The sequence below is a fragment of the Trichosurus vulpecula genome, chromosome 8, assembly GCF_011100635.1.
Source record: "Trichosurus vulpecula isolate mTriVul1 chromosome 8, mTriVul1.pri, whole genome shotgun sequence".
In the NCBI taxonomy this organism is placed as follows: domain Eukaryota; kingdom Metazoa; phylum Chordata; class Mammalia; order Diprotodontia; family Phalangeridae; genus Trichosurus; species Trichosurus vulpecula.
Window position 1 is genome coordinate 37,986,694 of NC_050580.1, and position 23,111 is coordinate 38,009,804.

The following is a 23,111-nucleotide window of genomic DNA, read 5'->3' on the forward strand; positions in this document are numbered from 1 at the left end:
CAGACAGATAGGCACAGAGACTGACAGAGAGACATAAATATAAAGAGAAAGACAGCACCAAAGATGGAAGGAGGGAAGACAGAGAAAAAGAGATAGACAGGATATTCCAGCAGATATCCAGTTTTTGAAGTCTCTGATCATTTTTATCTCATGCCTCCTCTTCTCAAACTCTTTGGTTGTTCCTTCTTTCCATCTCCAATGACAAAGTTGTTTCTATTTTCCCTTCCTTTGATCTTCAATACAATGGTTCCACCTTTGCTTTTCCTCTTTCTAAAATTTCCTCATGTGCTACTGCTCTCCCTACCATGATGCCTTATCTGTCCTTTGTCTTTTTCCTTTTGAATACTGTAGATTCATTCCCCTCATGGATCTCATCCCATGATGTCTGATTGATACCAAAAATGTCACATTTCCCTCCTTACAAGAGAATCTAAAGTTCCCCTTGTTACTATTCTTCCCACACCATAGGTACTCTCTGTATTTAAGATATACATAAAAACTACATAGGTAGTTTCTTTCCCTCTCTTTATTTTTAATTTTAATCCCTTTTGAAGAGATTTCAAAGACTACAGGCATATAAACCCTTACCAGTCCATGTGACGTGAATGCTATCCTTAAGCCAGGAGTTTGCCATTCTTCATATTTAAACCACAAGTTCAGAAATACAAAATCTTTCATCATCTGTATAAAACCTTCTATTTCCCCCTTTCAGTTATATGACATAAAGCATCCCCAATCAATCTCTATCTGTTTCCCCTAGGGTATTCCTGTTTCCTCCCTTTTGTTTCTTCTTTGGTGGTCATCAATACATAACAAAAACATTTCCAAGCTCTTTGTTCAATAGTTTCTATGACCCATAAGGACATTAGGAATTTGAGAAGTGGTAATATCTTTACATTTCAGTATGTAATTTGTGGTTCATCCTTTCTTTTTGAAGGGGACCAATGACATCTTAGGGTGATGTCTTGCCTTCTTTATGGATTGCCTTTAATCAGGGATTTATCAGCTTTACTCTCTTCCAGTGTCATCAAAGTCCATGGCAAGACAAAAATCAGAAAAACTGGTGATGGCTCAGGATACATTAGATGGCCTTGGCCTCTTTGATGTCTGTCTAAGGCCCAGCTGCCTTCATGGCCATTAAAACAATTTGTTCTCATCCTTCCATTCTACTAGGGGAAGTCTTTATATGCTTTGAGTAGACATCCCCTTAAGTCACAAACAGGTTTGAGACCTGTCAGTTACACTCAGCTTGGTTTAGCTGATGTGCCAAGATGGTTTTACCAGCATTTGGCCATTGTACTTGATACAGCTTCTTGGGGCTACAGATGAGAGGTATAAATACTGTATCATTGTATAGTCCCTTCTGATTCCTCACTGTTGTTGATCTTTGTACCTAGGTGAGGCAGTGCATAGATCACTAGACTAAGAATGAGAAAGACTTATTTTTCGGAGTTCAAATCTGGCCTCAGAGACTTACTAGATATGTCACCTTGGGCAAGGCACTTGACCCTGTTTGTCTGAGTTCCTCATCCATTAAGGGAAGTAGAGAAGTAATGGCAGACCCCTCCAGGATCATTGCTGAGAAAAAATCAAAAGGGGACACAAAGAGGTAAGAAAGAAACCAATGGGGATAGTTTTTTTTTGATAAGTTTGGCCATGGAAAGGAAGAAAGAAAGATGAAGGCAATATAATGGGGGCTGAACAGATCATTGACAGGTGCTTTCCTGCTAGCTCTGTGTAACTCAGAATTCTTGTACCTTTGAGATGAAAATCCAGTCATTCAAGAATCAGATGTCCTGCACCTCCTAGAAATTGAAGCAAACCTTCCTTTTCCACTGAACTGAAGGAACTGTTCTTAACTCAGCAGATATTCAAAAAGGCATATTTCGTAATTTCAGAGTTGAAAGATTACTGAGAAAAATACATACAGTGAGAAACAATCAGGGAATCTCTGGGAATGAGATTTTTGATTTGTTTGGTTTGGTTTAAGGATGAAGGAGAAGTGCATTTCTTTGAAAGCAGTAGGAAAGGAATCAGTGCATGAAGAGAAATTGAAAATTAGGAAAAGACAGTGGAGGTTAGAGGGTGCAACCTCTCAGAGGAGAGAGGGGTAGGTAAGGTCAAAGGTCCACATAGTGGGCCTTGAGGGTGCAAGGAGAAATTTTACCTTTTTTTTTCCTCTCCACCCCTTCTATCATATTGGAACAAAAGAAAGGAAGTGGGTGTGTGATGATGGAGAGGTGATTTACAAGAAAGAATTTTAGAAAAGAATACATTAGCAATGCATAGTGACAGTTTTTTTCAGTTATGTATTAAGTTCAATCTTATGGGAGTGATGGATTGAGTGAAATGATGGGAAAGGCCTCAGTAGAGGGGAGAAATCTCAGAATAGATGCTGAAAAGAGGAAGTAGTCAGTTGGAAAAGAGATCTGTGTTTAGTAGCAAGGTTCTAGTAACAGAGAAGGCAAGTAGCAGGAATAATTCTGTGCTGGAATTTGGTAAGGAAATGCATGTCTCCATAGGACATAGGTATTTGAAAGTGAAGGACAGGTTAAAAAGTAACTGGTTCACTACTGAGGCAATATGCTGAAAAGAGGAAAGTGAAATGAGAGATGGAATTAGGACCTAAAGCATGGATGAATAGACTATCCCCACTAATCAAAGTATTATAGATGGAGACTCATTAGGGAATTCTGAGCTCACGTGGTCCAACCCATTCATTATAGAGATGAAGAAGCTGATATGAGAATACATGGTGAAGTGACTTGCCCAAGGCCACACAGGTTATCATTACAGATAGGATTGATCTCAGGTCCTCTGCTCCCAAAGCCAGGAATTCTTCCATATCATCATTCCACCTTTGAAGTCATGAATCATCAATGTATGGAAGTCCAAGCAGAGATTTGCATATCAGGAGTTATTAGCAACACAGCCCTGTTGATTGTACACCAAATTCACCTACAAGAACTCTACAATACAAAACAAGATCACGGGTGAGGAAATCTGAAAAGTACAAACTAATATGGTTTGGGATGATATTTTACATATCTCCCCCATACCCTAATTCTAGAATTGAGGATGGGGCTGCAAATGTTGGTGAGAGGGTTACACATGAATGGCTATAACACAGCCCCTATTACATAATGACATACAAGAGATTCTACAAGCCTCTCTTGTCTCTGAAATTTAAGACTGATTTTAATCAAGAGGTGGGAATTTTTCTTTCCCTCCAAGGAAATTACAATAAAAACAGGACAGTATTGAGTATAGAAGATGAAACCAACTGCTTAATTTACCACATCAACTTTTTGTTCTTCCTTAATGAGGAAGAAAGCATAATTGGTAATGTGGTGGAACGTTGGTGATCCCAACGTAATTGCTCTTGATACTAATTTCCTTTGGATCCCCAACAGGTTTGAGGGTGAAATTCTGTAGAATGGTAGTAAGGAATAAAAATAACTCCATCCTCGCCAGGCCCTCTCCGGCACAGGACCGTTTCCCTAGAAAGAAACCAAATTGTGTTTAGTAATCTTCATGGAATATCAGTGTCAGCCAAAGTGAAACATACTCATTATAGCAGGGCAAGTGGGGAAAGGAGTAAAGGAGAAGTAGGCAGATGAGCAGAAATGGTGAAAACTATTATTATGAGTTACATGTCATCCATTAATGGTCACTAGGGGCAGGAAGGTATTCCTTCTTCACACCATTATTCCCAGAGTAAGCCCTTGTGCAGTAGATCTTGCAAAGGAGTCAGACTTCCACTAAAATAAGGGGGCAGGTGAGCTATCCAAGAGACTCAGATCATTATTGAGGGGTCTGAGAAGACACCAGGTCATGGCAATTCTAGAAAAGAAAGTGTGTGTCATGCCACAGTAGGGGGATGCATCCTCTGAAGAATTGCCAAGAGGAGGCTCAGCGAGAGAAAAGTGGGAAGGGGAACAAGATTTTCCTTCTATAGTAAGAAGTAGAGACTGGAAGGGCTTCTTTTTACCGATAGAAAATGGCATGAAGTGGTCACTTTTCTTGAATTTCCCATTCCTATCCAGGAAGTGCTGTGGGTCAAACTGATCAGGGCTGGGAAACTCTTTGCTGTCATACAAGACTGGAGAGAGCAGGGGGTAGATTGTTGTGCCCTAGAGGGAAGAAATTCCAGGGGAGTGTCAGTTGTCATCATGAATATCCTTTGCAAGTCAGTCTCAAGAACCTTCAGTAACTCACTACTGTCTCTAGTACAAAATGCACACTTCTTTTGTATGGTATCAACTGGGAGGTCAAGACATTGAGAATCTGCATAAACCCTAGTCTAGCTTTCTAGGTTGCTGTCCCCATCATGCCCTCTTTGGGGTTACAGTTAAAGTTATGCAACTGCTGTTCCCCATCCACAAGGCTCTGGTCTTCATGACTTTACAATGGCCACATCCCATGCCTGGAAGGCACTCCTGGCTCACTTCAGCACTGCAGAATCTCTAGCTTTCTTCAAGGATTGACTTGGGTACTATTCCAGGAAGCATTGGCTAAGGCCCTGAACTCTTTGTCTTCTCTCTCCCCTCAGTTCCTTGGTCTATACTTCATGCCTACACCTGCTGTGTGTGTGACTCTTGGGCAGGACATGTGAATGGTCAATGACCCAAGCAATGCTTAAATCCTCTAGGGGCAGACTAGGCTTCCTCCTGAGGCAGTTTCCCCAGCAGGAATCCACTCTGCTAATCAAATCATAGTTTGGATCTGAAGGAAAACAAATATTACTTTGGACTGATTTTTCTGTCTTCAAATTATGCTCCCTTCAGAAGAAGTCATAGTGTTCAATGGTGAAAATCCCTTCCATTCCTGCCTTGTGTAAACAGCGCTTGACATTTTCACATATTAGGTTCTTACTGAAACCTTGATGATTTGAACTGAACAATGCACTCAAAGAAACATATTAAATATTAAATTATGTGGGATTCTCCCTTCTTTTTTGATGGAGAATAGTTCTACTCAGCCATTGCTAGGAAACTTAAATCTAATTAATTTTAATTCATTTAATATTTATTTAGTAACAGCAAAAACAGTATTTTAGAAACTAAAGACCTAGGTTCTAGTCTCATCTCCAACACAAATGATCATAGCCAAGTCATTTGACCTGAGACTCAGTGGCTCCATCTACACAATTGAAGAGATAATAAGATTTACACAATCCACTTCACTGCCTAGTAAGAGAAAAAGGCATAAAAAATCTCACTCTGTTATTTTCCATTTACATTTTCTTTCCAGAGCATTACTGCGGTGAATGAGAAACAGGGAGAACAGATATAAGTACGAACCTTCCTCTCATTCTTCATTCAGCATTGCATCCCAGGTATTTCTATGTAATAATAAAATATTCCCTCAAAGAGAACTTCAAGTGAGATCATCATAATGGTACTCCATTTTCTCATGTCTATAATGAGATCACTGGACCAAATAAGAGTTAATATCCCATTTCTCCAAGGGTACTGACCTTGGGGAGTACATATTGTTGGAATTGGATGTCCCGAGTCACTGCATGAGGCAGGTTCAGAGGCAGGAGGTCAATGAATCTTTGCACCTCATGCACCACAGCATCCATATAGGGCATATCTTGTCTGTCCTTTATGGAAGGAACTCGATTATGTCCAATCACACGATTAATTTCCTCATGAATTTTTGCTGCAGGGACAAAAAATACAAATAGCCCTGAGTATCCCACTCTCCTGGAAATGTTCAGTTGAGCCTGTGTGGAGTGTCTGCCTGATGATATGACCTAAGATGATTTTCAGATGGGCTCAGTGCCCACCTTCTACTCTGTCAGGGGTACAAAGGCTTTTGCCATAGCAATAGGTTAATATTCCATGGTTTAGTGGATAAGACTCAGGAAGAACTGGATTTACATTAATCTTTACACCCTATCTGTGTAAATTCAGGCAAGTCATTGAATCTATCAAAGTCTCATTTTTCTCATCTGAAAAATGGGGATCATGAGTTATCTGTCTTCTAAGGTTCCCTACACCTCTAAATCAATTATCCAATGATTTGTAAAATGGAGATAAAGTCTGCACCAACCTTAGAGAGTATGGAATGAATTAATATGGAAAGTGATTTGAAAAACATAAATTCTTTATATTGATGGCACCCTTTATTGCCAAAGAAAGGAGATGTCTTCATCTGAATTTGATAGTGCTGGTGATGACATTATCATCTTGATTTACACCATTCACCAGGTATGTATCTCAATTAACATCTGGATACTTTAGATTGCTGATGCACTGATCTCAGCATTAGAAATGGCCTATTTTCACCTATTGTTATCCATATTTGAACAGGAATCCTCTTTCTAATTGAATGAAAAAAAGGTCACCCAGCCATTGATTGAAAAGCTCCAGTAAGGGAGAACACACTACCTCTAGAGCAAGTGAATTGATTTGGGGAGCACTTTAATAGTTTGCAAGTCTTTCTTCATTTGAAGCCTCCATTTGTTAATTTTCAAACTCTATCCATGGTTTCTAGTTCTGCCTGTTCAGATCCAGAAGAACTTGCCCTGGGAGAATGTAAGCCATTAGAGGAAGGAGAGTATTTCATTTGAATCTTTGTACCTTAAGCATTGAACTGAGGGTGCACAGTGGGAGCTTTATACTTGTTTGTTAGAATGAATTGAATTCCCCATGACAGACCTTCACATACTTAAACAATTATGAGGCCTCATCCAAGTGTTCTGTTTTCTTAACTATGTTAGTCTGACTTGCTGTTTATCTGTGTGAGAATCATGCAAATACAAAAGGTGGGAAAGTGGGGCCAACTTCTAAGCAAGACACGGGGTGGGGAAAGCAAACCTGAAGCATAAGCATGGCGGTGCTTGTACTGTACCTTGGACCTCAGGATGTTTCAGAATGAGCAGCAGGCCATATCTCAGAGTGCTGCTCGTTGTCTCTGTTCCTGCACCAAATAAATCTGCTGCAGTCATTGCTAGATTCTCCAAATCAAATTCAGACTGTGGATTATCTTTTTCCTAAAGGAGAGGTACAAAATAGATGAAGGAATAAAAGACAGAAAAGAAAGCCATTGGTAACCACATGAAGTACATAAAGTTTGTCCCAGGTGACCTCGCCACCTTCATTTCCCTACCCTAAGAGACTGTAATCTTTCCAATGCTCTTAAGATTCCACTGCCCAACCATAAGCTTGTTTCTCCTAGGCAACTTTATTGCCATCCAGAAATATGATAGAAAGATCTGGATTAAAATTTAGCTTCAGCTAAGGGGTATGTATCCATGGAAAAGTCAATTTCTCTAGGCCTCAGTTTCCTCATAGGTAACATGAGAGTTGGATCCCTTCCCACTCTCTATTTATTATCTATGATACATATGGTATGGTGAGGACCTGATCCAGTAAGTCACTTAAAAACTTACTAACCTCCTAAGAGATCTCTCATGCTGATACTTTCACCACAAAATAGGATAGCATTTTAGTTTTTAAGAAACAGTGAGAAGTAGGAATTTCAGTTTTTTCAGAAAGGGGAATTGAGAGAAAAATTGGGGGGCTGAACAATACAGTATTTCAAATTTTGTAGAGAAATTGAATTCAACCAGTCAATCCATGACTGATAAGAAATTTCCTTTTCAAAAATCTCCTTTAAATAGTTGTCCAGCCTCAGCTTGAAGATTTCCACAACTTGGAATCTATTACTTGATGAATAAGGTCATTTCATTCTTGGACATTATCCACTCATGTGGAAATGAAATGTGTCTCTGTAATTTTAAACAAATGTTATGAGTTATGTCTTCTGGGAGTGAGGAAGCAAAAGAAGTCTAAGCCTTTTGTGTGACAACTGTTAAATTAGGTGTTCCTGAGGTCTCTTCCAACTCAAAAATTCCATGAAATTCTCTGAAATATGCAAGCTCCTGTGATGTAGAGATTGGAAGAACCTTAGAGATCACTTGACCCCAAATATTCATTTAATAGAAAAGCAAATTGAGATCTAGTGAGGTGAAAACCATAATGTGAAAATCAAAGCTAATTGGGTTATAGTCCTAAATAAGTAATCCTGCAAATATGAGCTTAATCCTGAACAAAATAAGATTGGCTTGTACCCATAAATTTTAAAAAATGAACAATTTTGAAAAATTTTTGTACTCATGTCCATTCAATTATCAATCATGAGCATAGGGCTGGTATGAAGAATGAGATACATATTTTTGGACATAGCCAATATACAAATGTATTTTTATTAATTATCCTTATCTTTATCAGGGTTTTGTTTATGTTTTCTTCATGAACGGGAGGAAATAAATATTTGATAAAAAGATGGACCCATAGAAGAAAGATTAGATGTCAGCTAAAAAGAAATGCAGACAGTGGTGATGTAACTGTCCCAGGGTTATATACATGGGAAGTGTCTGAATTGGGTTTTGGATTCAAGTCTGTTTGACACCAACTCCTTCTCTGCAACCCATTGCTCATGTTTACAGCTTACGTTGTGTTTATTTCTTTGCATATCATCTCTCCCATCAGATTTTAAGCTCTTTGAGGGCGGGAGCTATCTTTTGCCTCCTTTGTGTCTTTCTCATTTGGCAGAGTTCTTGGTACATAGTAGGTGCCTGGTAAATGTTTATTAATTGATCCCTACAAAAGTTCTCCAATACAATATCCTCTTCCAACCAGGAAAGTACAGATCACCAGCTCATCACCAAGTAAAGCAGAATTATTCCAATCTTATTTCCCATACAGAGATAACATAATGGACATGGTCAGACCAAAGACCAGTTCCTAGAAAGCCAATGGCATCCTTGGGGATCTAGGTACCTTAAAACTCTCTCTGATATTCCTTCCTATGCTTTGAAGAGAGTGTTCTGTAAGAATCCTTGGAATATCAGCCTTACTCAACAATTACAATGCTTACCACATTCATCCTACCTGCTGCATTTTGGAGAGGTAGCAGTCAATGTAGTCTTGTGGGTTGTTGGGGTCCAGTATCTTTTGGTGCTCCTTCACTCTTTCCAAAATGAAACGTTTAATTTCCTCTAAAATTTTAAAAATTCTTTTATGTTCTCCTGGGAGGTATGCTCTGAATGCTGGTAAAAAGTTGTAGAGCTACATACACACACCCCAAACACAAACAAACACATACGCATTTACTGTCTTGAAGAAACTATTTGAAATCTCTATTTACAAACTATTGTATTTTCTTCAAGGGCATTGCGTTTCTTTTTAAATTTAATTAAATTTTTCATTGACAAAATGTATTTTCTCTCTCAACTTCACTGCAAATTGGGGAAAAAAGTAAAAAAAAAATTCAACAAAATATACATAGTGAAGCAAAACAAATCACCACCTTGGCAATAGCCAGAACTATCACACATTCTACATCTTAAGTTCATTTCCCTCTCTACTGTGAAGTGGGTAGTATTTATCACCACTCAGTCTCTGTGGCAAGACAAAGGAGCCTTGACCTGACCATGGTGATGGAATTCACCATATCAGCAAAAGGACTTGGAGATGTTAAAGATTCATGTTTCTTGCTAAGATTACTTCAAGTCTGTTTTTTCAAGATGATGTTGTCTATTCTTCAGCAGACAATTATAATTGGGTTATAGTCCTAAATAAGTAATCCTGCAAATATGAGCTTAATCCTGAGCAAAATAAGATTGGCTTGTACCCATAAATTTTAAATTTATTTATAAGTAATAAATTTAATAAAAATAAATTAATAAATTTAATTATAAGTACAAAGTCCATTGGACTTGGAATCAGAAGAGCTGGGTCAGGATTCTCGCCCCGTGACAAATTGGATCACCCCAGGTAAATCATGACACTTTTGCATACCTCAATTTTTTCTACTTTCCTGCAGTTAATAACCAATACTAGCTAGCATTTAGTATAGCACTGTATAAGTGCCCAAAGTACTTACATATATTACCTTGACTGAGTCTCACAACAACTTTAGTAGGTAGGTGCTATTATTATCCCCAGTTTACAGAGAAGGAAACTGAAGGGGAGAAAGGTGAAATGACTTTCTCAGGGCCATACAACTCTTAAGTGTTTCGGGTAGTTTTCAGACTCATTCTTCCTGAATCCAATTATAGCCCTCTATTCATTAAATTCTTTTCTTTTGCTGGAGGGAGGAAGACAAGGCAATTGTGGTTAAGTGACTAGGTCACACTTCTAGAAAGTGTTGAGTCTGAGGCCGGATTTGAACTCAGGTACTCCTGACTCCAGGCTTGGCACTCTATTCACTGTGCCACCTAGCTGCCCCTATTAAATTCTTTTCTGTCTCTAAATTCTCTGATCTTGTGGTCCCTCAATCCAAGGAGAACTCAAAGGAATAGCCTTCTTAGGCACTTGGGAGTAGTGAGCTACTCTGCACGAATCCAAGAGTTTCATGAATCCTCTCAAATCTAACCCTCAATTGGCAAATGTCTCCAAACTAATTTGTCCAGTGCCATGCTACCCACTGAGGGGACCAGATGGCATAATATCATGTCCTCATTCAGAAGAGGCTGACATTTCAGTTAAGGAGAAATCTACTAACCTTGGAATAAGAAAGATAACAAAGAAGACAAAGAGACAACAAGTTATCCAATTAATTCAATTGAATTCACAAATAGTTAATGAAATTCAATAAAGCACTTTTTCAGTACTCACTATGAACCAAATAATTCATTGGACTATTGTGATACAGACAACAATGGAGCAGTAATCATCCTCAAAAAGCTCAAAGTCTACCAGAGAAGAGTTTAGCTTTAATATACATCCCAGAGTTCTAAATGCAACAGAACATGGGCAAAGGAAAAGGAAGCTCATTTTTTGGTTGGATGAAGATCCTTATCTCTGGCTTCAGTGAATAAGGGCTTTGGTCCTGTGAAATAGACACAAATCCATTCATTGTAGAGGCTAAGCCAGAGCACCTGCAGAGTCAGTGTAGGCTATTGGTCTAAGTGGCTTATCCATTTTACTTTGACCAGCAGTCCTCCCTATTCTCTCTAGAACAGCCTTGGAAGTCTCTTTGTTGATAAATATTTTAGTTGGCCACATCTACAAACATAATCCTACTTGGAATATCGCAGGCCCCAATCAGACATTGCTCACTCTAACTTAACCATTTGTGTGACCTAGAACTAGCTCAGATGATGCCTACTAGAAACAAAATATCTACCTTGCATCTTATTAGGGAACCAAAAATATCACATGATGGTATTGTCCTTTAGTTCATGGTATGTGATAGTGTTTTCTCATGAGTATTGGGAATCTTGCTAAGAGATGAGAAGATATGGTATACTTATCCTGTTTCTAAAACTCAGCAAATAACCACAGAATAAGAAGAGAGTTATGACCTTACCTGAATCCATGGTTTGTTAAAGAGATGAAAGTTTTCATTGAACAAGTTCATCAGATATAGAAATTTCTCATCATTGTACTTGAATCGATCACGGAAAAGAATAGAGCAGATCACATTGCATGGGGCACAGCTAAGGATGAACGTGGGATCAGTGGGCTGACCTAATGTGGAGAAAAGTTACCAAAGGGGGTGAAATGCAACTTTAATAGAAATGTTTCCAATCAGGTGAGGTTTGGGCATCTCTTCTGCTCACACCTGGATGTGGTGCTTCGTTCCTTTAAGGCTAATGAATATTATTCTCCTGGACACTTTCATTTGTTACTTATGGGAAGGATAGATAAGCTTACAATACCTGAGTGCAAGAAAAAATAAAAAGAAGGGAGTTCTCTGGCCCAGCAGAGTTATTACTGGGTCGGTGGATCAAGCAGAGACTTTTGAAATGATTCCCAGAGCAAATATATTTAGGACTTGGAATGGTTGAGCAGTTGGATCCCACAAGCCCAGGAGGAAAGAAATGAAAACCAACCCTTTGTTTTCCTGAGCTCCTGCACCAAACATTGGGCTTCTTCTTGAACTCTTTGTTCAATGCTTCTTTTCCCCATTCCGAAGTTCCTTAGGGTCATGAGAGAAAATCTGCGGATTTGTTTCCACCGCTCGCCATGACTGAAAACAAGTCCTAGACAAAGGAGAAGAATAGGACATTCATCATTCTAACACTTGAGGTGGTGGGAGGGCACCAGTATGTATGTTGGATGTGAACTTTCTGTCTTAGTTCATTGATCGTGTTTAATTTTATTCAATTCAGCCCAAAAATCAATAGCAGCATGGTATGTATCAGGTACCTACCAAATAGAGGTCTTGTGCTAGATCCTGGGAATAGAACAATAAAAATGAAGCTAGTAACCATACTCCAGAGAGACATATTCTACTTGATATACTCTGCCATGCATTTTGATTTTCTGTGCCTCTTTTAAGTAAACTAAAGTTACCTTGTCCTCTGGCTAAATCTTCAAATATTGGTATATCTCCTCTCTCCATAAAAACATCTCCTTGATCAATTAAAGCTTCCTTCATAACATTATATCCATGTAGCACCACAACAGGCTGGGTTCCAATATAAAGAGTATAGATGGGGCCATATTTTTCAGCCAACTGTGAAAAGCATGCCAAGAAATAGAACAAAGTTCAGTACAAAAACTTAGAAAGATGGAATTTATCCCCACAACTTCTTCATAACATATTATATGCATGTGTACATGTGTGTACCTATGTATACATGAGTGCATGTGTTGTTAATGAATTCTGGGTGTACAAAAGCATAAGCTGTGGGACAACAAAGTAGTATTCTCATTCCTTTTAATTTGCTCCCTGGGAATCCCTTTCATTATGTGGCACAGTGTTTTTCTCAGGCAGTTTCCCTGTGTACTCCATTGGTATCTATATAGTGTAAAAAGTCCTAGAGTCAATTTTGTGTAGATGGCACATCCAAAATGCCATCTCCTAACAAAAACTATCTACTCTCATTGCCTCTCCTATCTGTTGTTAAATGTTTGCAGTAATTCCTCACTCATCACTCATCACCTTCAACTGATCACTCCAAAATTACTAATGGTCTCTGACTAGCCAAATGTGATATTATCTCAATCCATATTCTTCTTTACAGCATTTGACACTGTTGAGTACCTTCTTCTTCAATCTATTCCTTTCTCTCTGGGTTTCTCAGATCACTCTGTGTCTCTCTGTCCTATATCTCTCTGTGTGTCACATTGTCTCTCTTTCCCTCTTACCTGCATTATTGCTCCTTATTAGCCTCCTTTCCTCAATCACAGTCCATACTGAATTGTGGGTTTTCCCTGTGGTTCTGCCCTGGGCCATCTTCGCTTTCTGTACTCACACATGGTAATGTCATTATCACTATGGAGATAAATCCCAGATCTATATATTTTACCCTACTACCTCTCTGGAATATCCACAGTCATCCCTGGATATTATGCTTGATAAATACAAAATAGAATTATCTTTACCCTAAAAGGCCACCCTCTTTCAAATTTCCTTACTTCTGGCTAAGACATCACTATATAAGCTCAGGTCTGACCATTGTGCTCTCCTGATCAACAAACTTTGGTGGTTCCCTATTACATCTGGGACAAATTGTAAACTTCTCTGGCATTTAAAACCCTTCACAACCTGGCTGGAATCTTTACAATTTTTTTATCCCTCTTCAACTATTCTATGGTTTGGACTAATTGACTTTCTTGTTTTTCCACATCCAATACTCTATTTCCCATAGCCTTACTTTTGCAAGGCTTTTGCAAGCCTGGATGCACTCCTACTTTGCCTCTGATCTTAGAATTACCACTTTCTACACAAGGTCTTTCCTGACCCTCCCCCAGCAGCTAGTGACTTCCCTCCAAATATCACCTTACATCTATTTTGAACATATTTTTATAGGTTTATGTTGTAAATTCTCACATATTCCCATTGGTTAATTTCCACAAACTGTATCCACTCCAGAAGTTTTGGCCCTCAAAGGCATGACTGCTAAAGCTCTCTGAGTTCTACAAGGAGAGAATGAACACAAAATTACTGCACCATTGCAGAGAAATACATGTGTAGGCTAACTCACAACTCTGGAGCCATTTTCGGTCTGCCCTCATAACACTTCACAAATGGGTGGAATTGGTGAATGCATCAATCAAAAAAGATGAACTACCATAGAAAACTTCACTTGAAAACCTCATTGAACTGTAAGACTACCTCACTGATAAGCCATCGTTGCTTGAATAGGTTGGGTGGCTCTCTGTTACTAGACTAATCCAATCCTGTTTTGACCCAGAATAGTGGCAGTGAGGAGAGTCTTTCAGCAAGGCCATAGATCCTGACTTTAGAATTTATGGAAGTTTCTTCAGTTTTTCCACCATGTCTGGCCTCTAAGGGTTTTCGACTTTTCAGCAAACATACGTACCTACTGAGATGTATGTATAGCCATTTTATCAATCAAGTGTGTCAAGCACCAGGTTTCTGGACAGAGAGATATAGTTATTCTTCCACTAGGATCTAAGTTCCTTTTGAGACCAAATTTACTAGTTCAGAAGCATATTCTTTCACTTAAAAACATCGTTCTAGTGTAGGGTGATTAATGAGTAATTTAGTAGTCTACAGCTAAGTAATAACTTGGCAATGCATATTTGTCAAATAATCACAAAACAGAACTTGTTATCAGGTTTTACTAAGTATTAACTCAAAAGATTTTCTTTTGGTACAAACAAGAATCCGAGAAAAAAAATGTACGAATAAGAAAGTGGGAAACAATGCACTGAGACAGACTTTGCCTTGGGTAAATGCATTGTCTCTGCAGCCTCCTAGCTTAGTGTTTACTAGATGCATATTTCATATGAATTTTGGCTCTGTTCAAACAGCAAAATAACAAAAATCCTAATATTTTTATTCATATATGTACATTTTACCTGTAACAATTAAAGGAAAGATCCCTCCAAAAACCTATAAAAATGGCTCTGAACAAATTCTAGAACTGCAGAACCCACAAAATGGCAGAGGGAAGCTAAGATCCAGCACAGGACAGACTGGATGGTCACTGGATGAGGTCTATCATGCACAGAGTAGAGGGGATCGGAGCTCAGCATGAGAGGCAGCAGGACCAACCAGACCAGGAGCCAGGCAGAACAGGCCCTAGCACCCTGAGTCAGTGAGCTGTGGCAGTTACCAGACTTCTCAACCCACAAACACCAAAGACAACAGAGAAGGTTAGTGGGAAAAGCTGTGGGGGACAGAGTTCGTGGTTTGGCTACCGGCCAGGGGCAGCGGGGGAGGTGCAGCTACAGAACTCAAGCTGCAGTTGCTTCTGGCCCCAGGCCCACGTGGTGGGAGGAATTAAGTGGTGGATCAGAGCAGGAGTGCAGAGGCTGCTGAAGATTTGCGTCAGGTCCAGGTTAGTGGGTCTTGAGGAGGGAGGAGTGCAGGGGTGGCAGAGCTGACTATATAGAAATACCTCTGAAATGAATGGCACATCCCCTCAAGCTTGGAACAAAGCACTCTTTGCTCCACAAGCAGTCATACCCAGATGAAAAACTCAAGGGTCAAGTAAGTTGGCTGGGAACATGGCCAGGCAGCGAAAATGCACCCAGATTCAGTCTCAGACTTTGGAATCTTTCTTTGATGACAAAGAAGACCAACACATACAGTCTGAAGAAGTCAACAAAAGTCCACGAGCCTACACAAAAAGCCTCCAAGAAAAACATGAACTGGTCTCAGGCCATGGAAGAGCTCAAAAAGGATTTGGAAAAGCAAGTTAGAGAAGTAGAGGAAAAATTGGGAAGAGAAATAAGTAGGATGTGAGAAAACCATGAAAAACAAGTCAATGACTTGCTAAAGGAGATCCCAAAAAATACTGAAAAAAATATTGAAGAAAACAACACTTTAAAAAATAGACTAACTCAAATGGCAAAAGAGCTCCAAAAAGCCAATGAGGAGAAGAATGCCTTGAAAGGCAGAATTAGCCAAATGGAAAAAGAGGTCCAAAAGACCACTGAAGCAAATACTACCTTAAAAATTAGATTATAACAAGTGGAAGCTAGTGACTTTATGAGAAATCAAGATATTAAAAAACAGAACCAAAGGAATGAAAAAATGGAAGACAATGTCAAATATCTCATTGGAAAAACCACTGACCTGGAAAATAGTTCCAGGAGAGACAATTTAAAAATTATTGGACTACCTGAAAGTCACTATCAAAAAAAGAGCCTAGATATCATCTTTCAAGAAATTATCAAGGAGAATTGCCCTGATATTCTAGAGCCACAGGGCAAAATAGAAATTGAAAGAATCCACCAATCGCCTTCTCAAATAGATCCCAAAAAGAAAACTCCTAGGACCATTGTCGCCAAATTCCAGAACTCCCAGGTCAAGGAGAAAATACTTCAAGCAACCAGAAGAAACAATTTGAGTATTGTGGAAACACAATCAGCATAAAACAAGATCTAGCAGCTTGTACCCTAAAGGATCGAAGGGCTTGGAATATGATATCCCAGAGGACAATAGAGCTAGGATTAAAACCAAGAATCACCTACCCGGCAAAACTGAGTATCATGCTCCAAGGCAAAATATGGATTTTCAATAAAATAGAGGACTTTCAAGCTTTCTCAGTGAAAAGACCCGAGCTGAATAGAAAGTTTGACTTTCAAACACAAGAACCAAGAGAAGCGTGAAAAGGTAAACAAGAAAGGGAAATCATAAGGGACTCACTAAAGTTGAACTGTTTTGTTTATATTCCTATATAGAAAGATGATGTGTATGATTTATGAGACCTCAATATCATAGTAGCTGAAAGGAATATGTATGTACATATACATATATATATATATATATATATATATATATATATATATATGTGTGTGTGTGTGTGTGTGTGTGTGTGTGTGTGTGTATAATGTGTGTATACATATATATATACATATGTGTGTGTCTGTGTATGTATATTGGTAGGTATATACACAAAGGGCACAGCGTAGTTGAATATGAAGGGATGATATCTAAAAAAATAAAATCAATTTAAGGGATAAGAGAGGAATATATTGAGAGAGGGAGAAAGGGAGAGATAGAATGGGGTAAATTATGTCACATAAAAGTGGCAAGAAAAAGTGGTTTTGTAGGAAGGGAATAGGGGGAATGAGGAAATCTTGCTCTCATCGGATTTGACCTGAGGAGGGAATACCATACACACTCAATTGGGTATCTTACTCCACAGGAAAGAAGGAGGAAGAAGATAAAAAAGTGGGGATTATAGAAGGGAGGGCAGATGGGGGGGAGGAGGTAATCAAAAACAAACACTTTTGAAAAGGGACAAGGTCAATAGAGAAAATTCAATAAAGGGGGATAGGTTAGGAAGGAGCAAACCATAGTTAATCTTTCACAACATGAGTATTGTGGAAGAGTTTTACATAATGAGATGTATATGGCCTATGTTGAATTGCTTGCCTTCTTAGGGAGGGTGGGTGGGGAGGGAAGAGGGGAGAGGATTTGGAACTCAAAGTTTTAAAAACAGACATTCAAAAACAATAACAACAAAAAAAGTTTTTATGTGCAACTAGGAAATAAGATACACAGGCAATGGGGCATAGAAATTTATCTTGCCCTACAAGAGAAGAAGGGAAAGAGGGATGGGAGGGGAGTGCAGTGACAGATGGGAGGGCTGACTGGGGAATGGGGCAACCAGAATATATGCCATCTTGGAGTGGGGAGAGGGTAGAAATGGGGAAAAAAGTTGTAATTCAAACGTTTGTGAAAATCAATGCTGAAAACTAAATATATTAAATAAATTAAAAAAAAAAACAATTAAAGGAAATCTCCTTGATGACAGAGCCCATTTCATTTGCTTTTGCATTATCAGAACCTTGGATAGTGTCAGACCTGTAGTAGGTACCTAATCAATGTTTTTTTATTGTTTGAAAAATTCAATTAAATATTTGTCCAAGTAACAAAATCTCTGAAGAAAGATTAGGAAGTTTTGGGGGGAAGAAGAGGATTTGAAGTGCATGGAAATGTATGACCAAGAGACACTGTGGTATAAAATTTCAGAGTACATCAATGAAACTGCTGCTGTAACTCAGCTCATTGATATGAGGGGAGAAGGGAAAAGGAGGAGAGAAATGATTTTAGTATTTTACATTATTTTACATATGGTTATGATACATGAGAAATGACTCATAGATATTGGTTTAAGGAATTATGGAGGAGCTAGCAGAGCCAGAAATATGTCCTTTATATAATAGTCCTCTTGATATATAAGGCCTTACCAGTCTATGGATGATTTGGGAGCAAAGATACATGGATACAAAGCAATTTTTAGAGGAAGGAGCTCACACTATACATAGCCATATAAAAAGTATTTCAAATCATTGATAATTAGAGTAACACAAATTAAAATATCTCTGAGAATCTCCTTCAGATTGACAAAGTTGACAAAAAAGGATAATGCATATAATGGAGGGGCTTGGGAGGGGGAAATTGTTATTAATGTATTTTTGATGGAGCTTTCAACTTGTCCATCATTTCTGGAAAGAATTTTAGAACTATGTCCCAAATGCATTAAAGCATTCATACCATTTGACCAAGCAATAACACTACTACAAAGAGATCAAGTAAAGAGAGAAAGGAGATATACTTATATGTATACACACAGACACAGAGACACACACACTATATAGATACATACACACTCATCTATGTATCTATGTATCTATCTATATGTAGAGGTATATGAGTATATGTGTATGCATATATATATACATGTGTATAGGTATATATGTGGGCTTGTAATATACATGTGTATGTATAGGAATACATGTGTGTATATATATGCATATGTATATATATGTGTGTGTGTGTGTATGTATGTATGTATACACACACACACACACACACAAATATTTACAGCAGCTCTTTTTATGGTGGCAAAGAATTAGAAACTAAGGAAGTATCCATCAACTGGGGAATGGATGAAGGAATAATAATAGTCAGTTTTGCTATGATCTGTTTTGAAAATTAGAATTTGTTCTTCTATCATTGATACATTAGTAAACATGCTGAACATAACTTAAATTTTCAGTTGACTTTGGTATTATCTCTTCCCTGAGAAGCAGCAAGAACACAGAAAATAGCACCACTTCACAATAACTTACATGCTGCATTCCTTTCCATGCCAACTTCCACAAGCAAACCTAAGGTCTTTGACAGCGTAAAGTGATGCATTCATTGCATATTTTATGGTGCAGTTAGGAGCTGTGAACAGAGAACAGTTGGGTCTCACTCCCTTTCCCTTCAATTCCTTCCCTACAGCCTCTAGCTTAAAGGTCCACAGGTTTGGCATGCCTTGAAGTCTGGGGCTCAGGGTCAGTAGTGGCCCAGGGCTGTAGACCCAGTAATTTGTTGTAATGTTTATGTATATCCTTTTTAAAACAGTTATATAGTACTATAAATGCTTTCAATTATAACTTACATTATACTATCTTTTTCAAACAATTGTTGCATTTGAAAAATTATTTCATGTCATGACGTCTTTTTAATAAGTGTGTCTGTGCCCAATGCCTTTTATCTTTCTCATTCAAATGTGAAAACTTGAGGGCAAGGGTCAGTTTTCCTTTCTCTCTGTATCCTTGGGACCTAGCACATGGTACATGGTCCATGATGGCCTTTTTATAGATTGGTAAAAAATAATTTCTGGCATATTCTGTCTAGACAAAAAGGTCCTAGTGGCAATAAAGACTTCGTTACAGGCTATCCATTTGTGGAGGACAAGTCTAGCCAAGATCAATATAGTATCTATGTATTTCTGAATCATTTCTCAATTTTAAAACTCTTCTACCAATTTATTAGGTTCCTCTCTTTCTTATAGGTCATTGACGAACTTACCAAACCCCTAAACCCATTCTCACATAAACTCTTTGGGTTTTATTGCACAACTTTTGATAGAGGGGGTGATTTTTGGGGAAAGCATATGCCATGTTATTGGAGTAATAATTGTATATGAATATGTTGGAATATTACTGTACTACCAAGAATGAAGAAAAGGATGGTCTTAGAAGACCTTGACAAAATTTGTGTGAATTGATGCAGAATCAAGTCAGCAAATCAAGAACAACTTGTTCAATAAAAATAACAATAAAAGCTTGAGAAGTATGACGACTATAGTAACAACTCAGCATTCCAAGGGATTTATGATGAAATATGCTATCCAAATTCTGAAAGAAATGGGACACATTCAGGCAGTGGTGGGAAATCTGTGGCCTCAAGGACAGATGTAGCCTTATAGGTCCTTGGGTGCAGCCTTTTGACTGAGTCCAAGTTTTACAGAACAAATCCTTTTATTAAGTGGATTTGTTCCATGAAGTTTGGATTCAGTAAAAGGGCCACACTTGAGGACCTAGAGGGCCACATGTAGCCTTGAGGCTACAGCTTCCTCATCGCTGGCCTCAGAATTCCACAAGAATACCACAAACGGTATGGAAATGAATAATGTGGGAATTTGTTTTCCCTGTCTGCATTTTTGCTACAGGGATTTGACTTTCAATGAAAGGTGGGAGCTTGAGTCAGGAGGGGAAAAAATGGATTCTTTTTCTTTGAAAAATTAAAATCAGCTGTTCTTTTACAACTCCCTTACTTTTCTTGAGCATAACCTCTCAATTAGTCATTTCTCTCCCATCGTTTCCAAGGCATGAGTCATTCTCCTTGCCAGAGAAAACTATAGTCAAATGAAAAAGGCCTGGCTTTGTCTCCTCTCTGTTGTTGTCATTCACCCCAAGCAAGTGTCCTTTCCCATAGTCAATCCTGCTTTTTCCCAAAAGAATGTTTAAATAAACAATCTTCTTTGTTGTTCTCAATGTCACTACCAAGATTCAGATGATTCTGTGCTTAGCACTCATAACCTTATCTTTTTCATAAAACTGTGCAATGTTCTTAGAGCCATTCTCTGTTGTGAGGTCTTCTTTCCAGTGTCCATAGGTTTCTTTTAAAATAAGTTTAAACTTTCATATCTCTGTCAAAGAAGGACATGATGTTAAACAAGCATCATCTGTTCCTGATGAAAACATGGTGGCTCTTCACGATCATTGTATCCCCTTTCTGATCTTCATCATTTATCTTTTTTATTGAGCTGTTCTCAAAATTTGTGAAAGATTGACATAAAAATAACTGGCTTTTATTTTACAGACTCTGTTTCTTTATCTTCTGGAATAATTTGAAGATAATGGCTCCATAAGGCATCCAGAAATACAAATGAAAAGAAAAGTAAAAATTCCCTCTCCCCATAAAAGATAGAGAAAAGTAGATAGGAACTAGAGCAATGAAGAAATCTCTTGGTTTCCATGACACTTGTGTCTTCTCATTCTCTCACTAAATGTCTAGCTGCTTATTCTCAATCTGCCTTGCTGGATCATCATAAATCTCCTGCCAATCAAGGCTCCTTTCTGGGCCCTCTTTTCTTTCAACTCTCTTGGAGATTTCATGAACTGCCATTACACTCTCTAAGTGATTACTAAATAACTGACTCTGGCAGGCACATAAGCCCAAGATTCCTAGAAGTGACAGCCCAGCCCAGCAGACCACTGTTCCTACTTCCATCCCAGCTTCCCCCAACATCAGCCCAGGAAGCAGCCCCTGCCAACTTCTTCTGTAGGTGCTGAAGCCACAGCTACTGAAGACTAGAAAACTCCCACCATGAAATTCCTGTGCACTGTCCAGTGGTTTGGTATCAGAAAAGATCTTGTTTTCATCAGGAGAAATGGCATTAAATGTACAGCTTTACCACATGTTTTATTCATTTGCCATAAGAAGCACAAGGCCTTTCCAATTCACAAGCAGCTGAAATCTCTTACTCTATATGACCCCCATAATACTGAGCACATGGTAGCTCTATTGTTTAAATGACCTCAAAGTTCAATCCCCTGCTTCTAATATTTCTCCTTTACAGTGAATAATCCACACAACTAACAACTTGATATTCCTGTAGCCTAGTTCTGATCATTTCTTTCATCCACTCAAAAGTCTGCAGGGCTCCCTACTGCTTCCCTAACTTGGTACTTTAATCTGACCATAGCTGGTTCCAACCTCATTGTCTAGAATTTATTTTGTATTACCACTGACCCCAAAATTTGCATTCTTGTCAAACTAACCTGCTGCCTATATTTTCTCCCAACTACTACCTTTGCCGAGACTGTCTCTCAAGCCAGGAATTTGTTACTCCCTCTCTTCTTATTAGAATGTTTTACTTCCTTCAAGGCCCAGCTCTCCAACTTGAAACTTTTTGGGTACCCCAGCTACAAGTGCTTTCTCTCGCCCCTAATTACCTTATACGTGCTTGTCTATGAATTTGTTGTGTCCCACTAGTGGAAAGTAAGCTACTGAATGACCGGAAATATTTCCTTTCAAGTAGATACTGTTGCATTCAGCATATGTTTCTCTCTCATGTCTGACACAGTGCATGGCACATAGTAGGTCCTGAAAAAATTCTCCTTAATTGAATGAGTTTTTTTGTCTTTGTATTCACATAGCCTAGTATGATGCATTGCAAAAGGTGAATGTTTGGTACTGTTGCTGAATTTCTCCTTCTGCTATCAAAGCTTCCACAAAACAAAAAATGGATGCCTGACATCATTGCTAATAGTGATGTCACTCATAGATCCCTTGACTCACCCCTTCCATGACCTAGGACTCTAAATCACTACGAGTCCTGATTCAATTATTCATTTAAAACTTTTGTGTCTCCCCCTACAATCCAAGCAGCTATAATCCAAACCCAAAATCCAATCCTTTTACCTGTGAAAATGATGTAGTGATGTTTTTGAAATCCAATTGCAGAATGTTGCCAATAAAGGGAAGAGGAGTGGGACCTGGTGGGAGCTTCCCCCTTTTGAATCCTTGGTTCCATAGTGATAAGATCAGGAAAACAACACAAGCCAGGAGGGCAGTAGTAGTGAGTCCCCAAGGATCCATTGCTCTGAGAGATGGTCCTACAGCTCTCAGAGGTACCAGCTCGGTTGACTGACTTTTATTGTCATTGGTAGAAAACAAGGGGTGGGAATGTCCAATCAATAAACAGATAGCCCTTCTAGGCAAACAGGATTTGTTTTCCATTAACTTTTACTAGTTTAGCAACCAAGAGGTTATTAAGGAAATGTCTACAGATTTGTTGCTTTGGATTGTGTCCCTGACTCTAACCTAGTACTACATTATATAGGGAGAGTGGGAGTAGGGAAGTTTTTTTCAAGATC

The 23,111-nt window shown here is 38.6% G+C and overlaps 1 protein-coding gene across 1 annotated transcript; it reads right to left on the reverse strand.

Moving 5' to 3' along the window:
* Positions 1-508: 508 nt before the first annotated feature.
* On the reverse strand, positions 509-22,880 carry LOC118828044 (cytochrome P450 2C23-like). The gene is made up of 9 exons (XM_036734432.1): positions 22,657-22,880; positions 12,318-12,480; positions 11,855-12,004; positions 11,329-11,489; positions 8,907-9,083; positions 6,862-7,003; positions 5,480-5,667; positions 3,992-4,133; positions 509-3,500 (listed from the first exon to the last, which is right to left on the reverse strand). The coding sequence occupies exons 1-9, from the start codon at positions 22,831-22,833 to the stop codon at positions 3,319-3,321; spliced, it is 1,482 nt and encodes a 493-aa protein (XP_036590327.1). The 5' UTR covers positions 22,834-22,880; the 3' UTR covers positions 509-3,318.
* Positions 22,881-23,111: the final 231 nt, after the last annotated feature.